Raw genomic sequence first — 18,677 nt, 5'->3', positions numbered from 1 at the left:
GGGTGTTAGTCATACATAAGACAGGTGAAGAATGGTTCCAAAACATACTGCTAACACAGGAAACAAAAACAAAACAGAAGGAAAGTAGGACTTTCCCCTCACAGCTTTAAAAAAAAAAAAAAAAAAAAAAAGTAGCATTCATTCAGAAGGCAAGTAAATGATAAAAGCTAGAGTGATATAAGGCAGGAAAGTAACACACTGTCAGATGAAAAAAAGTATCTGTATGAAAGCACTAAAGCACTTGCATTCTGCCATCACAGAAAAAGCAAGAAAAGACGCATGAGAGATTTGGGAAGAATCTGGCAATCTAAATACTCAGTTATAAGAAGAGAGTTAGGTGAAAAGTGGTACTGCAAGCGGGGTGGGGGAAGAGATGAAGACAGAATACAAAATAAGTATTGCAAAGTAAAGTTCCAATTCAGGTAATCACAGACAACACAACAGCTAAATCTGAGGAAAATATAAATAGAATTTATCAATAAGACAACATAATGGTATAAGAAGAAATAGAAACTATTTGCAGCAAGAATGAAAAGCGCTGGGAACAAGTAGTAAGGCACTCATACCTTCATTCCAGGTCATATCTTCAAGATAAATTTGGGCATGTACTGGCCATTCTTTTGTCAGATTATCTTCTACAAAGGAAACATGACAGATGTTCAATCCTGGTAATGTACAGGTCCTTATTTCTTCCTGATAAATTAATAGTTTTATCTACCTAGCAGTCAATCTGGTCCCTACCAGAGAGTCATACCTAGACCAGGTTATCAGTTAAAAATGCAGTTCTTTAAAACTTTAGTTTTCATATCTCTGTATAAGCTGGAAAATGTCCTGCTGTAGCCAGGAGAAGCAAGTGGTGAAGATGTATTACTGAAATTAAGATGCTACTGAGACCAGGACTTTTGCGCTTCCCAAACAATTATGTGAAATTACGGGCAAACTTTTGTTTTGCTATAAATACCTTTTAAAAGCTTGGCTATAATGACAATCCCACAGGCTGAAATCTTTTTTCACAGGCTGTACTTTTCACAAAATCGAGTGGTTGAGGTCAGAAAGGATCTCTCAAGATCCCCTAATCAAACCCTCCTGCACAAGCAGGGTCAGCTGAAGCATGTTGCCAAGGTCCATGTCCAGTCAGATTTAAGTATCTCCACCGATGGAGACCCCACAATCCCTCTTGGGCAACCCATTCTCCTTTAGAAGGACACTCACGACCACCCCATCCCCACCGCAATAAGCACCAAGTAAATGTTAAGAGTTGTGCGAGAAGAATGCCAAGATTCCTGCAAAAAGATATTCCTAACAAAAGAGAAATGCAAAACACTTTTAGGGGAAGCCTAGTCTAAGCATTCTTTTATGGTAGAGTCTCTCGGCACAGAAAGAAGGTCAGTTCTGGCCTGCACCCAGGAGAGCTGCTGCCAACGTGGAGTACAGCATGACATGAAAAGTGTACAACAGAAATTCGCCAATGCAAACTATGCAATACAAATACAAATTGTTTCTTGCAGTTTATCAGCACACTTGGTACTTCACGTACAAAGTTCACACCAAGTTCTTTAACTTGACAATACAAGACTTTGTCAACAAAGTTACAAGTGAAGCCATCAAAGGTAATTGAAAAAAAAAAAAAAGGAAAAAAAAAGACATAACCCCCTTAAAACTCACTACACAAAACCTCACAGCTGCTGCCTGACACCTGGAAGCTCCAACTCTCCAAATGCTGTATTTTAAAGAAGCAGAAACACCTGAAAGCTTTTCTTCAGCACATACACAGAAATGCCTTAGATTTGGCAAGACTTAGGAGCTTATTGCTTATTTAAGGTTTAAATTGGGTTGTTACGAGAAAGTAAGTGTTCCTTCTTTTGGATCGATGAGTTTTCAAGCAAGTGTCATAGTTTAATAACATCAAACTTTCTAGAGCATCCAGTGTTTCCTACGGCTTTCTATGAAATATATGCTGAAACTACTTACTGAGCACTTGCTGAAAAAGTCAGAGGCCCAGACTGCTTTATTTATGTTAATTCCCGACAGACTGCCTACCTGATCACTAGCGATTGTAGGGTATTCTAAATGGTTCCCAGCTTCTTCTGTGTAACTACTCTTTGCTCTGGACGGAAAAGTAGAATTAAGGAACTTTGCAGCTACCTCCTCCAATAATACCCCAGAAAAACCGCACATCTCCAACCTTTATCTGATCAGATAACAGCACATTTTCTTCTTTATCACCAAACATCATCCTCTGATTGCAACCACCTTACTCTTTTAAAGGTGGTAACAGGTAGCAGTGAAGTAGTAACTCAGAACAGACAGACATCGATACTGCATTAGTTGATTTCACACATTAACTGTGTAAAGCAAGCTATTCGCGAGTAAGATTCCTAACTGAAAACCAAGTAGTGTAAGTTGTTGCAAAGAAGTTTAAGGCTACTATAACAGTATAATCCTAGCAACAGCTAATCACAGCATTCTATAATTAGTTTTCTAAATCAGCTTCACAACCTAACCAACCTGTTGTTTTGGGTTTTTATTTTAATTGTTTTCTTTGCACGGCTCTATCAGTTTTAAGAATAGAGTACCATAGGTAGCAGTATTAATTTAATGTACTGGTAGTGAACTCCTTGCATTTTAACTATACTAATCTATAAGTGTGTGTGTGTGAGTGTTAATACTTACATTTTGAGTTTTCAAATAGGAAATTTCAGCCAGTTTAAAAAAACCCAAAACAAACCACAAGCACCAGACATTAAGTCCCAATCATTATTTTGCAACTAAATGATTGTTCTAATTTTAGCTGAAGTGCACATTATATATCCTTGAGAATAAGCGTCATCTAAATTAGTTTTAATGAAGGAGATTAAAAAAAATCAGACACATTGGAAATAACGGCAGAATCAATACAGCCTCTTTGATGTTACCTTTGCCGAACACCTGTAATGAAAAGGTCAGGATGAAAAGAAAATTATCCCACTCACACCTAACACTTTACTGCTGTCCAAAGAACGAGAAAAAAATGGGCAGGAGTGTTATGATGAAAGAAAACTGGAAGATATACCTGTCAATCAGTCGTTCTCACTGTTGTGGATGCTCTCAATTACATATACAAGAACTATGGGTAATGTTTTAGTTATACAAAGTAACAACATTTTTCTTAACAGAACATTTAATTAACTGCATGAAATGTCCAAAATAGAGTAAGTCAGATGGTCTTAACTCGTGCCAAATGACTCTAATATTAGTTACTTGGAGTTAGTCTGGTACAGCCTTCTTGCTACAAAACGCGAGGACAGGAACAGCAAATGTCCTGAGAACACCCACACCACCAGGCAGAGGCCTCTCCTCCAGCAGGCCTTGTGTGAATTAAAGATTCCACCTCTTTTTTGAGGAAGGAAAAAAAAAAAAAGAAAAGCAAAGATCAGAATGAAGTCTGTCTGCCTAGCTACCTTCAGGTTCTTCTCTCCACTGTGATAGAAGATGACAATACTATAACTGTGAGAAAAGCATGGAAAAGGCAAGCACTCAAGCACTTCTTATTTTACCTGGTTGTTGTTTTTTTTTTTTTTTTTTTTTTTTGTGGGGTTTTTTTTTTGGTAATATTGGGAAGAAAAGTTCACAAAGGAAAATGGTCTCTTCAGTTGTAGGAAGAACAGCTTTTCCTAAGCTTCATTTATAGGTAGCAAAAAATTGAGTTAAAAAGAAACCAGGCTTTCCTATTTGGAATCCACGAAGCAGGAATTCACTCAGAACAAGTTTTATATGATTGGAGGTGGAAGTCTAGGTCATGTCTTGCTGGTAGAAAATACAAAAAGGGTAGATGGACCACATGCCACCATGAAGAACTGGTGAGATGCAAATTAATGAAGTTATCATACTTCCTGAAGCAAAGTTACTCATGAATCATAGAATTATTTCGTTTGGAAAAGACCTTTAAGATCACTGAATCCAACCATTAAAGTAATGAAGACGAGGTAATGACGAAGGAACCAACAGGAAGGCTAAGGAAAAGTCTCCCCTCTCTTCTGTTCTAAACGTAGTACAGTATGAAGCCTGGGGGACAGAATTTCAATGAAGTTTTTCTAATCCATTACTGCAACTGTAATTTTGAAAATATAAAAAATTTTAAAAAATCAACAGGTGAAATTAATCACTCATACAATTTCCAGCCTGAACTGAGATCGTTATTCCTAGTATGAAGCTCAAGTCTGAAAGAGTCTTACTGGTTATCTCAAAAGATGCAAACTTTCAGTTAGTACTCTTGACTTGGGTAGATCTCCACACTTAGCATGTAAGCCAGTAACCTCTCTTGTCTGTAAGTTTTGTATGCTGCATTTATTTGCTTATCTGGTTCAAACAAGAAAAACTTATTTTCCAGGGTTGAACAAAGTTTTTTTATTTTTTAGTTCTCCTATTAAATACACTACCCAACCTAACAAACCTTAAGACAGAGAAACAGATGTAGCCACTTATTTAAAAACAGAGGCACAGCCCAGTATGAGTTTGAGGAGCTTCCAAGCAGAACTACAAACCTAACAGTTTTCAGAGAGTGTGTTAGTGAGTATTATTTCTTGTGCTTTTCCTCATTTAATCTACGTAACTATTATTACAACCATGACTCCCTTGTTAGTGGCTCTCTGAAGTAAACTGATGTCTGATTTTCACTCCCTTGCCAGAGGAGGTTAAGACTGGTATTATTACCAGTACTGAGTTACGTGGTAGGTTTACTTACACGCGATGTCTACTCAAGCTGTAGAACTGTGTGCTGAGTTGTACTTTCTGAAACACATTCCTGAACAGGTAGGGAAAACTGTGAAGACCTGAGCATCTGCCATACCTTAAAAACCAAGTTTTAATTCACAAGAAGTACAGCCTGCTTGGCTTTGCCATCTATTGGATTTGTCTGACAACAAGAGGTGAAAGGATTCCGCAGCTCCATTGTCTCAACTGCGGGATCTAAGAAAACACTGGCAGGCTCATCAGGGAGGTTTACGAGCCTGCAGCTCAAAGAGATTAAAAGGAAAAATCTACTGAGATTCTTTCAGGCTACAGAACAACATTAAATAACTATTAGCAGCTTGGTTCAGTAAAGCTTTACTAGAGCCCTTGCTGGGTCATTCAGAAATTGTAAAAGAGGAAAGGTATTTAAGTTTCACTTGAGGATACAATAAATATTTCTTGGGCTATTTAGGGCTGAGGTTTAGGAAAAGGGTTGCAAGCAGTAAATGGAAATTTAACCCTTTTAACAGTTTATGGTAATAGTAAAACCAGTCATAATACCAAAAAGATTTTTCTAGCTCTTTTATCACTTATACTTAGAACTGTTTGGTTTTTTTTTTGAAACCAAACACATAATTAGAAAATGTTCAAGATATGTATAGTCAATTGAATACTCTTCATAGCATCTGCTCAGTATGTATCAAAATCATCACAGTACTTGAAACCTGGATGTTTTCACAGGTTATTTTTTTCTAATAGGCTGTTTAGTTTTTAAACAATTACTTAAGTTTGAGTCTCTTGCATTAATTTAAAATAACCACGCTTACTTTAATTTGAAATTATAAGGGAGTCACGTGTGAGGAATCTTTGTAACAAAAAGCTATATTTGTTAAGAAAAAAATAGTACAAAAACCCCGCTTCACTTGTAGCCAATGCACGTTAGAATTAACTGCAAAGAGCTATGGTAAAAGGCTCATGCTCCAGCTCCAGCCGAGGGTCTTACAGCCGTAAAATCCATGGCTACAGAAGGAATACACACTTCTGTCAATTAAAAAAGTATAACCTGGCACACTGAAAAGCCGAAAGTAACGGCCATGTTAAAAGCTTTATTTTGGTCTCAAATTTTTTTAAAAGGAATTTTCTTAACACGGAACAACTAAAATATGCTGCATTAATTTTTTTCTTTTCTTATTATAATGTAGCCAAGGTGCTCAATTGCCGTTCCTGCTAGCTATTAAAATAATTTTTGTAGGCTTTTGTCTTGCTTCTGTTGCTTATTCTCATAGTGGATTTGTAAGGTTATTCTTCTGGCATCCCATTTACCAAATTATGTAAGGTATCTTGATGTCTAACACAATATCATCACTTTATTGCTGGAGCAGGAGGGAATGCTGGATTAACAGAAAAGTGACTGTCTCCAAAGCAGTTTTTTTCAGTTTACTGTACTAGGAGAGGAATGAGGAAGGGGCAGAGGGAGAAGGAGCTACATCCTATTTAGCTTGGTTTTTCATTTGCTTCATTTATCAGCACACCTGTGTAAGACTCCCTTTCTAAACCTGCAATAGAAGCTTAACTGAGAGCAAAGACACAGCTCCAAAGATTTTTCAGGTTTTAAAGAGATTGATATTGTCAGTAAAAGCTGAATTAGAGACCAGGTGTTTTAAAATAAGCTATTTTAGGCTAACTAAAGATTTTTGTTGTGTGCCACTGCCTAAAGGGAATGTGCAGAAAGGATGGAATCACATATATATATTAATGTATGAAAACTGCATCTGCAATATTTTTCTAAAAACGCAGTTTAAAAATTGAAAATCAAAGGGAGGTATGTACTGAGCTGTGAAAACTACTGGTGGTTACATCCCTCACCCTATAAACACTTGAGCTTTATGGACACCTAAGTCCATCAACATGTAAAAATGTATTATCCTGGATAGATCCTCACTGGAGCCATATATGGAAAAAACCCCGATTCTTAAATTTCTCTACCCTCTGCCCCAAAAACATACACAGAGCAAATGGTTTTAGTGTCAATCCCGTTACTAGTTTAGAATTGTTACATTTAATGCCAGAAATTAATAAAAGTCACCAGTTTATTGGTTGAATTTTAATTGTGACCTTTCTGTTAATAATTAAAAAGTAAGATGATTTAGTAAAATGAATTATCTTAATTTTGTGGTTGTTTAAAATACAAAGGAATTGTGTATCAAGTCAACAAAAATCCACAAAAGTTGCAGGGTAGGATATAGAAATGGCATGACAGGGACATCAAAGGGTTCAACAAAGATTAAGTCCCACTTTTGGCATGGAAATAACCTAATGCATCAGTACAGGCTGAGATGCAACTGGCTGGAAAGCAGCTTTCCAGAGAAGGGTCCTGGTAGGCAACAGGTCCAGCGAGTCAGCAGGGCATGTTTGTGGCAACAGCCAACCCTATACCGAGCTGTATTAGCAAGAGCGTAGCCAGCATGTCAAGGAAGTGATTTTTTTTCCTCCTCTACTCGGTGCTTAATGAGGTGGCATCTGCAGTCCTGTGTCCAGTTTTGGTGTTTCCAGTACAAATCCCTGACATACAGAAGCAAGTCAGGTGGACTGCCAGCACAGTCAGGTGTTGGCACACACATCATACAAGGAGAGGCGAAAAGAACGCAGGCGACTCACTGTCTACAGCTACCTAACAGGAGGGTGTGAAGAAGACTTCTCAGAGGTGCACAGTGGAAGGCACAAGTTGCAAAAGGAGTCCTTATATCCAACTTGATAGAGGGAAAACATGGTTTGGGTTTTTGGTTTCTTGGTTTGGTTTTTCTGCTCTGAGGGTATTCAAACACTGGAACAGGTTCCCCAGAGCAACTCTGGAATCTCCGTTCTTGGAGACCCTAAAAACTAGGTAGGAGAAGGTCTGAGCAACTGACCCACGTAGACTTGCTTTCAGTAGGAGATTGACCTGTGAAGGTTCCTTCCAACCTACGTGATTCTCTGATTCTGCGAGAAGTTTTTTATTCTTTCAAACTGTGACAGAAAACCATGAACTTTCAGGGTTCAGATGACTTCTAATATGAAGACCATAAAACATTTTTTTCCAAGCCAAACTCACTGAAAAACTTTTGCTAATTATTGCTGGCAAACTTGATTTTAGCTACACGTTCATCTTTTCTAAGTGGGATACTGAACAAAGAATGAACAAATCTCTAAGAATAAAATCTGCTGAGGAAAAAAATGCCATTATTAATAGGCAGGTTGTTATGCAGCTTTTTGTACCCCCCAGATTTTTCACAGGGATTGGAAGCAAAAGGTTCACCACTATAAAAGGGTACTCTTACATGTCATTGAAGATATGACAAAACAGTGAATTGGAAAAAAATTCACAAAACATACAAGAAGGGAGAGGTTAGGATAAATATTTGAGCTAAACCTCTAAATGGTTTGAGGTTTGTCCTTTCCTCTTTAGTACTATAGCTTGAAGGCATAAAAAATTAGTAGACCACAGTGATACGTTCAGAGAAAAGCAGTATTAAGATATGAAAGCACATTCACTGGTTATTCTCAATGATTCAGACAAGAAGAGTCCCACACAAATAAACAATTTGTGAAATTGGAAGAGGTGGGGTGGGGAAAGACTTCAGCGCAAAGGACTTCTTGCCGACTGACAGCCCCACACACATGCACACTGGTATCCTTCAGATTCTGCTTCCTAGGCTTTGCAGTCTTACTAACTTGCTGTTCTCTCTCTCATCACTATTCCCCTTAGCTGCTGTCTCAATTCCTTTGTTTCTGTGAGCTTTTACAGTAGCATCTACGAATTTGTCTGGAATCATGACTTCAGAAGCAGCTTGACAGGCATTCAAAGAACTAGAATTTATTTCACCATCCTCTTGCTGCCAGGTAACATGCTGCAAAGAAAGCAACAGCACTGCACATGTATGTTACATGTGGCTCAGTGTGAAACACCAGGTCCGCTGTGAATGGCACCCTCTAGTATTAAAATATATCCATCCCATCACCACCCCATTACCAAATACCCGTGTAAATAAATGTACTATTTGTTTTCTTTATTTACTAAATCTTTTTTACAGAATCTTGAGATGGCTTTTCAAAGAACTCATCTGAATGCAGAAGAATCTCAGGAAATATAGATAACCTTTAAAATACTGTAGAATAAGTTTTGTCAAAACTAATTTATAGCAATGTCCTTAAATTCCATGGGTAAACAAAGTAACTTATTAGATCCTGATGTAGCTCTTGACTTCAGTGGATTAACCTGACCCAAGCAGAACAGAACCTCATAGCCTATATTTAAGCTTTAGGTAAAAATCCCTAGATACACAAAGACTTCTAACTTGGTCTCTAACGTTTCTTTTTTTCCTGTGCATGTACAATTTGTAAAAATGAAGGACACAGCTGATACGACAATTCTAAGAGTACAACAGGATAAGAACACTGGGTAGCAGAAATTCCTGTTCTGGCATCACGTTCAGGCATTTAAAAAATAAGCTTGAGATGATAAATGTATTTAAGTTTGATCTTAATACTCTTTACGTAACAAATTAGCACAAGATTCAATTCTTTCATTCTTTTAAAATATTTATTCAACGGTTCCGTTTTCACCCCTCCACCCTCTTTTCCAGAACTCACACAGTCTGAAATACAAGATTATTTAACTAGAGAATTCATTCTGGGGATATACAATTATATATCACTTTTTATCCTGCAGTGATGCATATCTGCCAGAATGACTAAGCCTTTGTCTCTCGAAGTTCTGGTATCCGCAGCGGCAGGGGAGTTAAAAATCAGCACAAGAGAGAAAGGTCTGATGGTGTGCCAATGTACAATGGAAGAGAATTCAATAACAAGCTGCAGAGACAGTGGGCTTTTATCAGACACATTCAAAAGTGGTGGTGGCTACACGTCAATGTCGGACCGGAGTGTGTTACTGCAGAGTGCGACTGAGTGTTTTCCCCACGGGCAATACACTATTATTGACTCCCCCCATTAACATGTAGGGTGGATATACATTTATTGAAGGTTCTAATGGAAGGCTGAGGGACTCCTATCCTGAGGCCAGAGCAGAAAGACAGCCTATCACTTCATGTAATGGTAGCCCATGTGTGACAGACCTGACCTACATTTCCCCCCTTTCTTTCTCACAACAGCCTGTCACTGTTTTAAGAAGCTATTTTCTGAGAGGTATAAAAAGAAATGCATGCTAGAGCTGCCTGGTTAATGTGTTATATTGGAATATTATTTATAAACCTGCTTTAAAAAAAACTAGTTTAGACTACATATGAATTATGAAAACTACCATAACATACACACCACCAAAAAGAATGTCTCTTAATGATGCTGAAGTGCTTACGAACCCATACACGTTGAATGCTAGGTGTATAATGAATTAATACCTATATCTAATACCTATATTGCAACAAAATGTAGTGTAAGATTTAAAATGAAGAATGCTTAATGAAACTGCCTTAATAAAAAGGGCTAAGGTCTGTAATTAGTATAGATTTCATATTCATTCAAATTATTGGGAATAATGCCACCTAATGTTTTGTTGGAAGTAATTCAAATGTTTTCACTAGCTAACGTATGTGTAGCAAAAGCTATAAATAATGGATCCACATTTGAAAGTAGGACAAGAGTGAAAGAAACATTTGGTTCAGCAATAAACAGCATTTTAAAATACCATCTAACTACCACTCCCAGACCCTGCTTATTTAAAGAGCTGCTGCCACTACAGCACTCCTTGGCAGGAACCTACCACGCTGCTGCAGGTCATACTCTTTTTTTGTCTCTTCGTTCCCTAGAATTTTCCACGCTTGATCAATTTCGATGAACCTCTGCACGCGCTCCTCCACTTCTCCTGCTGGCACATCTGCCTTCTGTTTGTCTGGATGATACTGCCAATCAAAAAAAAAAAAAAAAAAAAGTTGAGGGGAGTGGAAGCGAGGAGGGTGGAAGAGGAGCAATCAATAATGCATTTGATATTCAGTTAAAAGGACAGAAAAAAGGAGAAGGTCTGAGCTAAGGTGCCAAAGGAAGGGAGACAACGATGCTGGGCACAAGAGAAAACTGCCAATTTAATTAGACCACTGAAATGGCAACAAAACCACCAGTGGCACAAATGTCACCATGTACACTGACAGCATTTTCTGGATAATTTGCTGATGGAATCATTGGTCTTATGGACGATTTACCTAGAGAGAGTGACTACCACAAACAGAAATAGGTACCTGCAGAGGACCATGACACAGGAACAAGAGGAGGTGCTGCAGGTGCTAGCAGTTCTCGTAATATTACACATAACTGACTTAAACAATACCACCAATGTTCAGTTAAGGCTATTACAGAAAAATTGAATGCTTACTATGTGTAGCTAGTTTTTTTTTTAATTTATTATTTAAATGGTAAATAGAATATAGCCGGTCAAATATAATTTACAATACATGTAATTCTACTTTTGAAAATATGCCTCAACATCTTTAATTTCTTCCAGTTCAGTGAATCAATAGCCCTTCCAAATATTTAAAGTCATGGATCACTGGCTACAAAATTGTGTCATTTTAGTTAAGAAATGGTTATTCAAGGACATGGCTGCAAGAAATCCCATGTTAAATAGGCAATGATAATTGAAATGGTGACACGTTTTCTCTACCATTTGTACTACGGGTTCCGAACAAAGCTACCTTTTTTGGTTCAAATGTCTACTGAAAAGGAACTCTCAAAGCTCCATCTTCCTGTAGCTTTACTTCATCTCCAAAAATCTCTTTTTTTTATATTTTAAATTGCTCAGTAGAAGTGGTGGACCAAGAGGAAACAGCATAAGATGAGGAAGGTGCAATATAATCAGACCTATCAGCTGTTAACCATGTTATAAATCAAGATATCCCTTATTCCAGAGCTTTAACTTCTGCCCTTTTTACCAACATCAGCTGGGGCACTGAAATGTATAGCAGAGTTTAAGCCTGAAAACTCCTGTTTGAGCAGATTTCTGATTAACTGAATCCCTTTGTTTTAGTTTATAACTGATTTTGGAAAGGAAAGAAAAAAATATAATGTGTGCTTTATAAATTCCAAAATTTAAAAGGACCATTTACTGGAGTTTATTTGCTCGCTGATGTATCTGTCATTTGCACTGATGGGTGGTACCCTGATAAATCCCCTGTATGACAAGAGGATGTACATAAGAGCAAAATATTAAGCTTTGACCTCAAGTTTTTTCTTATGTATTTTTCCATAAACAAATGAATGTACCTGCAACCTCAAGTATGAAGTCTGTACACAAACGTACATTTTTTGGTTTTGTTTAAAAATGTACATTCCACATACCAGTAAGTATACTTGAAGTCATCTCTGCATTCAAGACTAAGGACTAGCTTGCAACTTGCTGAAAACATGGCTGAAGCACAGTTGTGATCCACAAAGGTTTATCTCTTAAAGATCCCTTTCTTGTCTCCCCAACAGAAGATGACAAAATTCTAAGGTGCAAACAAATAAAAAATTTTTGGTCATTGCAATTAGTCACTGTATCCTCAATAGCTAATTAGATAATGAGTAATTATCCCTTTATTTGGTAGGCCCTAAATTCAGTGTTCTGTTGGCATGCATCACGCTGTACCGTAAAAGGCATTTCAAAATATTATTTGTTTTCAAGCCCATTTCTCTGAAACCTTAGCTTTTCCAGTTGTATTTCAATTTTAATAGCATTTTTAACTTTGGCAGTTGATTGTATGCCACATTTGTAAAAAGTAATTAAAAAAAATAAATATCAATGCTTAATAAGCATACAAGGCAAAATCGTCAAACCACATTAAAGACTCATATGGTTTCCTTTTAGCAATGCTATTTATTTTAATAATGATGTTTGAGGTGTGAATCCAGCAGTTACTCCTCAAAGCAGTATTTTAGCTAAAAAATGATACTTCATTATTTAAAAATATTTCAGATGCTGTATTTAAAATTTGGACCCACCTCAAATACTGTAGGGTTAATCGTACTACCTAAAAAGAGAGTTCTATGACTGCTGTGTGTTTCACTCTATTCGGATGATGCTCTAAGCATTCTCCTACTAGCTTACACCCAAAAGGATGTAAAGGCCCATCCAAGGAATATTATACCAGACTTGGCACCACAGAAATTTAACTAGATTTGAATAGCACTGCCAGAAAACTGTTGCTCATACTGCTGTATGTTTGGATTTGCCACAGGACCACATCTCCTCAACTCAATTTCTTACAGACACATGAAAACATTACTGACCCATTGCCCAAACCAGCACTAAGAATACTGGCTTCTCTCCTGCCAAGAATGTTGAGAAAACACCCCCAGAATATCACTTTTCCCTTGCTACACCAAAACTGCCTGACTGAGAAGTGATTTTGGGCTGTACTGGAAGTAGTCAGTGAGAAACAGTAACCCACGAATGTCACAAAAGTACTCTGGGAAAATAACAATCAATACAGAAAAAGGCCATTCTGTTCATTACTTTAATAATGCAGAAAATTATATTCTTCAGATTTATCATTTAACGTTTTTCCTAAAGCTTTGGAAATGTTAGTATTTGTAGCACATACAATTTTTATATTCTAAAGACTACAACTCCATGTAACTAACTACACTGTAGGGGACCTACTAATTAAAAAAAAAGAAATCAACTTTCGTCTCCGTGCTTTCTGAAACCATTTGCTCCCTCCTCTGCTGGGCTTGTTACTTTATTATCATCTGATGACTTTAGTAGCCTATGTCTACGCTAAAATAAAATAATACTCAAATCTCTGCTCTTTTACTCTAATCCTCTTTTTTTTTTTCCCTCCCAGTGACCCCATTTCCTCTGAATTTGTTGTGTACCTGTTCTCACTGACTCCCTTTTCCTATTCTCCAGCTTGCTGATCAGAATCCAAGAATGCTTCTCTGCAGCAAAAATCCACTCTTGATTCAACTCCCCATACCCGAGAATTCTCCTCCATCTCCGAGACAACAAAGGATGTGTCCTCCCTCCTGCTGTTTTAGACCCTGTTCAGCCAGCTCAGAGACCAGCCACAGAGGGCACCTTATCAAAGGTTCAACCAACCTACTCATAGCTGAAGTTCAGAGAGTGTAATGTTCTCCACCAATACTTCTGACATTAATCAACCAAACTTTTTTTTTTTTTTTTTGTAGCTTCTTCCCTAATTCTTGGTTACCATATTCTCGCTTCTGATTCTCCTCCCTCTCCAGCACATCCTTCAGAGGAGCTGCCTCAGAGCCAGGGGGTTGGTTTTGTTTTGAAGAAGGTGAAATACGATGTACGTTTCTGATCTCCTCCTCTTTTCCCATTCAGCCTTATTTCTGGGTTAATCTCAGCTGCAACCGTGTGCAAGCTCCGTAATGAGAACAGACAAGCCTGTTTTCTACTCGACCTATCTCCTTCTACTCAAACTGAACTATTGTTCATCTCTCCCTCTATACATCACGTTATAAGTTCTTACTCAAAATGTTAAGAGCCCTCCAATGTCTCTTGCACTACTACTTCTCAAATTCTGTGCAAATTATTTGTCATTCATACTTGCCATCTGAACGCTGTTTTCAGCTGTATTATACACAACATTTTTAAGCAATACTTCCATAAAAACAGCTTTTTGCTGAGCATTCATCCTCATTTTTGAGCACAGTAATAATTTTTACTAACACATTACTACTTCATAGGACTTTATAAAAACAATAAAGGATATTTTCTTGAGTCTGACGGGGGGGGAAGGTTACTTATGTATGCCCAATCCAGTTGTCCTTTTTTATACCTCTACTAGAAGTAATTTGCTAACTTCTTTCCATTACTAAAGACTAGAATTTATTTAACTTCACAGCATAAGATGCTTTGTAGTTATTGTTAATGTTAAACACAAACTGATTGATAATAGAAATATATTAGTTCATCTATAAAAATCATCGCATACATGTGACACTGCTCACTCCCTGCTGTTTATCTTGAACATCACATTGGAATAGCATTTCTTGAGGACTCTGGCTCTTGGTGCAAGGGTTAATTTTAAAATGATTTTTAGGGGTTTTGTTTGGTTTAGTTTTTACAATCACTGAGAAAAAAATTTAAAAAAGCTCAAACACACTTTAAGCATTGTCTGTCGGAGACTCGGTGAAATTTTTAGTGCTGCAGGGAAACAGGAAAGTAGGCCAATACAAACTTACCCTCATGCCCCTTTCAGTTACAGCACCATTATTACACCTTTCTAAAACAACTGTATTGAACTGCCTTATTTTTAAAATACACCAGACTGTACTTTTCAGCAGTTTGGGTACAGTGGGCAACAGCGTATCACCTGGCAAACACACTCTGAAACACAGATACAAGTTCAGTTCATAGCTATGCGAGTGCTCAAAAGTTCAGAAAATTTTCACGGAACATGAACCCTCTGCTCCGCCCTGGTGAGGCTGTATCCGGAGTGCTGTGTCCAGTGCTGGGCTTCCCAGTTAAGGGAGACAGGGAACTGCTGGAGAGGGCCCAGCTACAAAGACTGTTAAGGGACTGGAGCATCTCCCTGATGAGGGAAGGCTGAGGGAGCTGGGGCTGTTCAGCCTGCAGAAGAAAGACTGAGCAAGGGGGTCTTATCAGTGTCTACAAATATCTTCAGGGCCAGTGCCAAGAGGACGGGGACAGGCTCTTCTCAGTGGTGCCCAGTGACAAGATGGAGGCAACGGGCACAAACTGCAACACAAGAAGTTCCTTCTCGATATGAGGAAGAGCTTCTTTACTCTGGGGGTGACAGAGCCCTGGCACAGGCTGCCCTGAGAGGCTGTGGAGTCTCCTCTGGAGACATTCCAAACCTGCCTGGATGTGACTGCACAACCTGCTGTGGGTGCACCTGCTTTAGCAGGGGTTGGACTAGGTGATCTCCAGAGGGCCCTTCCAACCCTGACCATTCTGTGATCGTAGTTTAGGTAAATTATTTGTATTTCATTATGCTAATCTATTGCCTTTGATACCTACTATAGAATAAAGAACAAGCAAGTGAGCAAACACTGTCTCAGAAAAAAGATGTTAATGTTGTTGTTTCACCAAATAATTAGAAGTGTAGAATCTCCAAAAATTACTTGAGTTCCATCATATATTTTATTTATACAATGATATTTTTGTTTATACATTGTACCACTCATATGGTTTTCGCCCACAGGGTTTGAATAAGAATTTGAAACACAGTACAGTACATTCAACTGCCATATTCTTTAATTTCTGCCTACTTTATACTCCATGAAGTTTGGTCCCTCCTGCACTTTAGGAATTGCAAAATTAATCCCTGGAAGTTAATAAAGACCACTTGGTCAATAACTGTAACGGTATTACATCTCAACATCCAAACCTTAAGAACTCTCATAGCACAAGGTGAGAAACTACAGTAGCTGGTTGAGCAAAGGAAGGAGCACAGAGATGACACCAAGGTCCCAACACTCCTAACACTCACACAAGTTGCTTAACTTTAGGCAATAAATGTAATGCAATTGATTTTAATCAAATTCAAACTAGCAAGCAGAAACCCTCTAGTTAAACCTATTTAATATACATTTCTTATTGGTGCTCATGAATATATTTTTTAAAAGAAATTTATAGTACCCCGTGAGAATCAACTTAATATGACTTATTGGGAGGGGAGGGGTGAAGCATACATTCTACACTAAATCTGTAATCTCTTGCTAAACTGTGGAACACACAACTAAACCACTTGATAGAGTCAAACTTTTACTCATAATTACTTTTACACATAACAAATTGAAAAGGCTGGTTATTTAGACAAGGTTTAAAAAATACCAGTCCTTCTCATTTATTACTTAATACATGACCATGGTTATTTTGCCTTGTGTATAAGGGGTATTCACTTTAAAACCTGAAGGTGTACCACACCCCCAATTCCATACATCAAAACAGGAGGCTTTATTTTCTATGAAAACTACTGCTTCTTCCAAATTTTCATTTAAATTACGAAAAATTTCTTTCATTTACTGCTATTTCACAGACAGCTGTAAAGAACTTCCCCCTAAAATTACACAGCTTTTTAAAATAAGCTTATTCAAAATGTACATTTTCCATTTTTTCTGATTGAGGAAAATGAAGTAGATTAGCTCCAAGTTTTTTCCATGGCTGAATTAAGGAGTACTCTCTGCTTTCTATGGCTTTGTCTTTCCTACTTTCCAATATTTCATGCAAAGCTGTGAAACATTTGGAGAAATCTTTGGCAGCAAATAAAAAAGAATACGAAAAGGATGAACCAGATGTGGCTGCATTAAATCTTGACCTTCTCTTCCAAGACAATTTCAGAGAAGTATTTTCAGACTTTAAAATTTTTATTATATACCTTTGGGTTTTTGGTTTTTTTTTTTCTTTTCTTAAGGGAAACCATTATTAAGATTCTAAAATTCAAAAGTAGATACACATAGAACAATGATGAAACCATTAGAGCTGAAAAATTTAAAAGTTAGACTTACTGTAGTGAGTCATAAAGTAACCACTAAGCAGTCAGTACCACCAACAATTACAGCATAGTACATTTCTAAACTACCCGATTTACTAAAGATTTTTAGCTCTGGAATTATCTACAGTCTCATGGAATCACCTTGCTTTACTAAACTGACAAGTTTAGACAAGTCTTGAATTCCTGCTTTATTTCAATAGGGGATGTGCACCTATATTTGAGTAAGGACTACATCTAAAGCTAGAGATGTACTGGAAGTTTCTGAGTAAATCAAGTAGCAAGATTTTAACAGGGGATTACTTACATGCATTCAAACACTTGTGCTTTTGTAGGAACTACATCTAATGACTAAATCTAAGCTGTAAATAAGAGTCAATGATAGAATATTAACATCTAAAATTAACTTCGTATCTCTTAGCATACTTCACCCTTTTTCCATGTGAGGAACACAGTAGTAACTATGATAGTTTTATAGCCTGACAGTAGTATTTGTTTCATGTAATGCAGCTACAAAGAAGACTTCCAGCCAAGTATGAATTACCTTTTTTTTTGTTGTTGCAGTAAAAGTAACAGGAAGCCACGGTGTTCATAGCTACACTACAACTACAATACCTCCCGGAATTTGTAAAATGTTCTGTATTTATATTAAAAAGTAAAGAGGTGGTGAAAACCAGTAATGGTTAGGGAAGAGAAATTCAACCGAAACTTTACCAACAGGGCACTGCTCCATATCTGGTGAGACTACTCTTTTTGATGAATGACAGAACTGAATTAAAATTGCAAACAGAAGAGGTGAAAGTCATGAAAGTGGTACACAAAGGGTTGGCTGGATTAACATTGCAAAAGTGAAAGTCACTATGGATAAGCATCGGCTAGATTCAGGTAACAGCAGTACACATCAATGTCATCCATTTCTGCTGATAGGGGCGTTAGATGGATGACAGCAAGTGGACACAAGAGTTGGATACTATGCTGTTCAGAAGAAATAAAGAATGAGAGGGGGAAACACTGGAAGCAGCTGGATGAAGAGAGAAACCCAAGCCTTTATTTTCAATCAACGTTGCCAGACTCATGGCTGGGAATCCAACAGGATGAGACTTTGACGGCTCACTGGAATCACACAGATTAATACCAAGCACTTTTAAAACCCACATTATCAGTATCTGTGTGTGTGTGTGTGTGAATCCAGTTATGCTTGTATCAAAAGCTCAATATTGAAGAGGCAATATATTCAAATTTCAGAATCAGAATTCTCTCTCAGAGTCAATATATAACAGTTTATTTGCTTAATAAGGCTAAACTATTATTTTATAATGTGGAATAAGCAAGTTGAAATCCTTTTAAAGACAAAATGGGTGTAAGCAAGCAGAACAGAAAGCTTAACATGGTCTTGGTCTACACAAAGTATAGCAACAAACAAGTGTGTTGCACTCAGACAAAATGTACAAATCATTACCAGGATGCCCCTTGCAACATAGTGCAGTGCATCCTTTTAACAAAACAAGAACAAAATGC

General features: G+C 37.5%; 1 protein-coding gene across 1 annotated transcript in view; it reads right to left on the bottom strand.

Annotated features, from left to right (window-relative positions):
* Positions 1-18,677, bottom strand: part of DNAJC24 (DnaJ heat shock protein family (Hsp40) member C24) — a 38,758-nt gene that overhangs the window by 1,573 nt on the left and 18,508 nt on the right. Inside the window, exons 3-4 of the mRNA XM_080405883.1 lie at positions 10,466-10,604; positions 567-635 (exon numbers count right to left, since the gene is read on the bottom strand). Of these exons, the coding sequence (XP_080262009.1) occupies positions 567-635; positions 10,466-10,604 (208 nt within the window). The remainder of the gene's footprint in view (positions 1-566; positions 636-10,465; positions 10,605-18,677) is intronic.

Source organism: Falco punctatus (genome assembly GCF_963210335.1).
Source record: "Falco punctatus genome assembly, chromosome: 10".
NCBI lineage: Eukaryota > Metazoa > Chordata > Aves > Falconiformes > Falconidae > Falco > Falco punctatus.
Note: the sequence above shows the minus strand (reverse complement) of the source record. Positions and strands in the feature narration are given on the sequence as shown.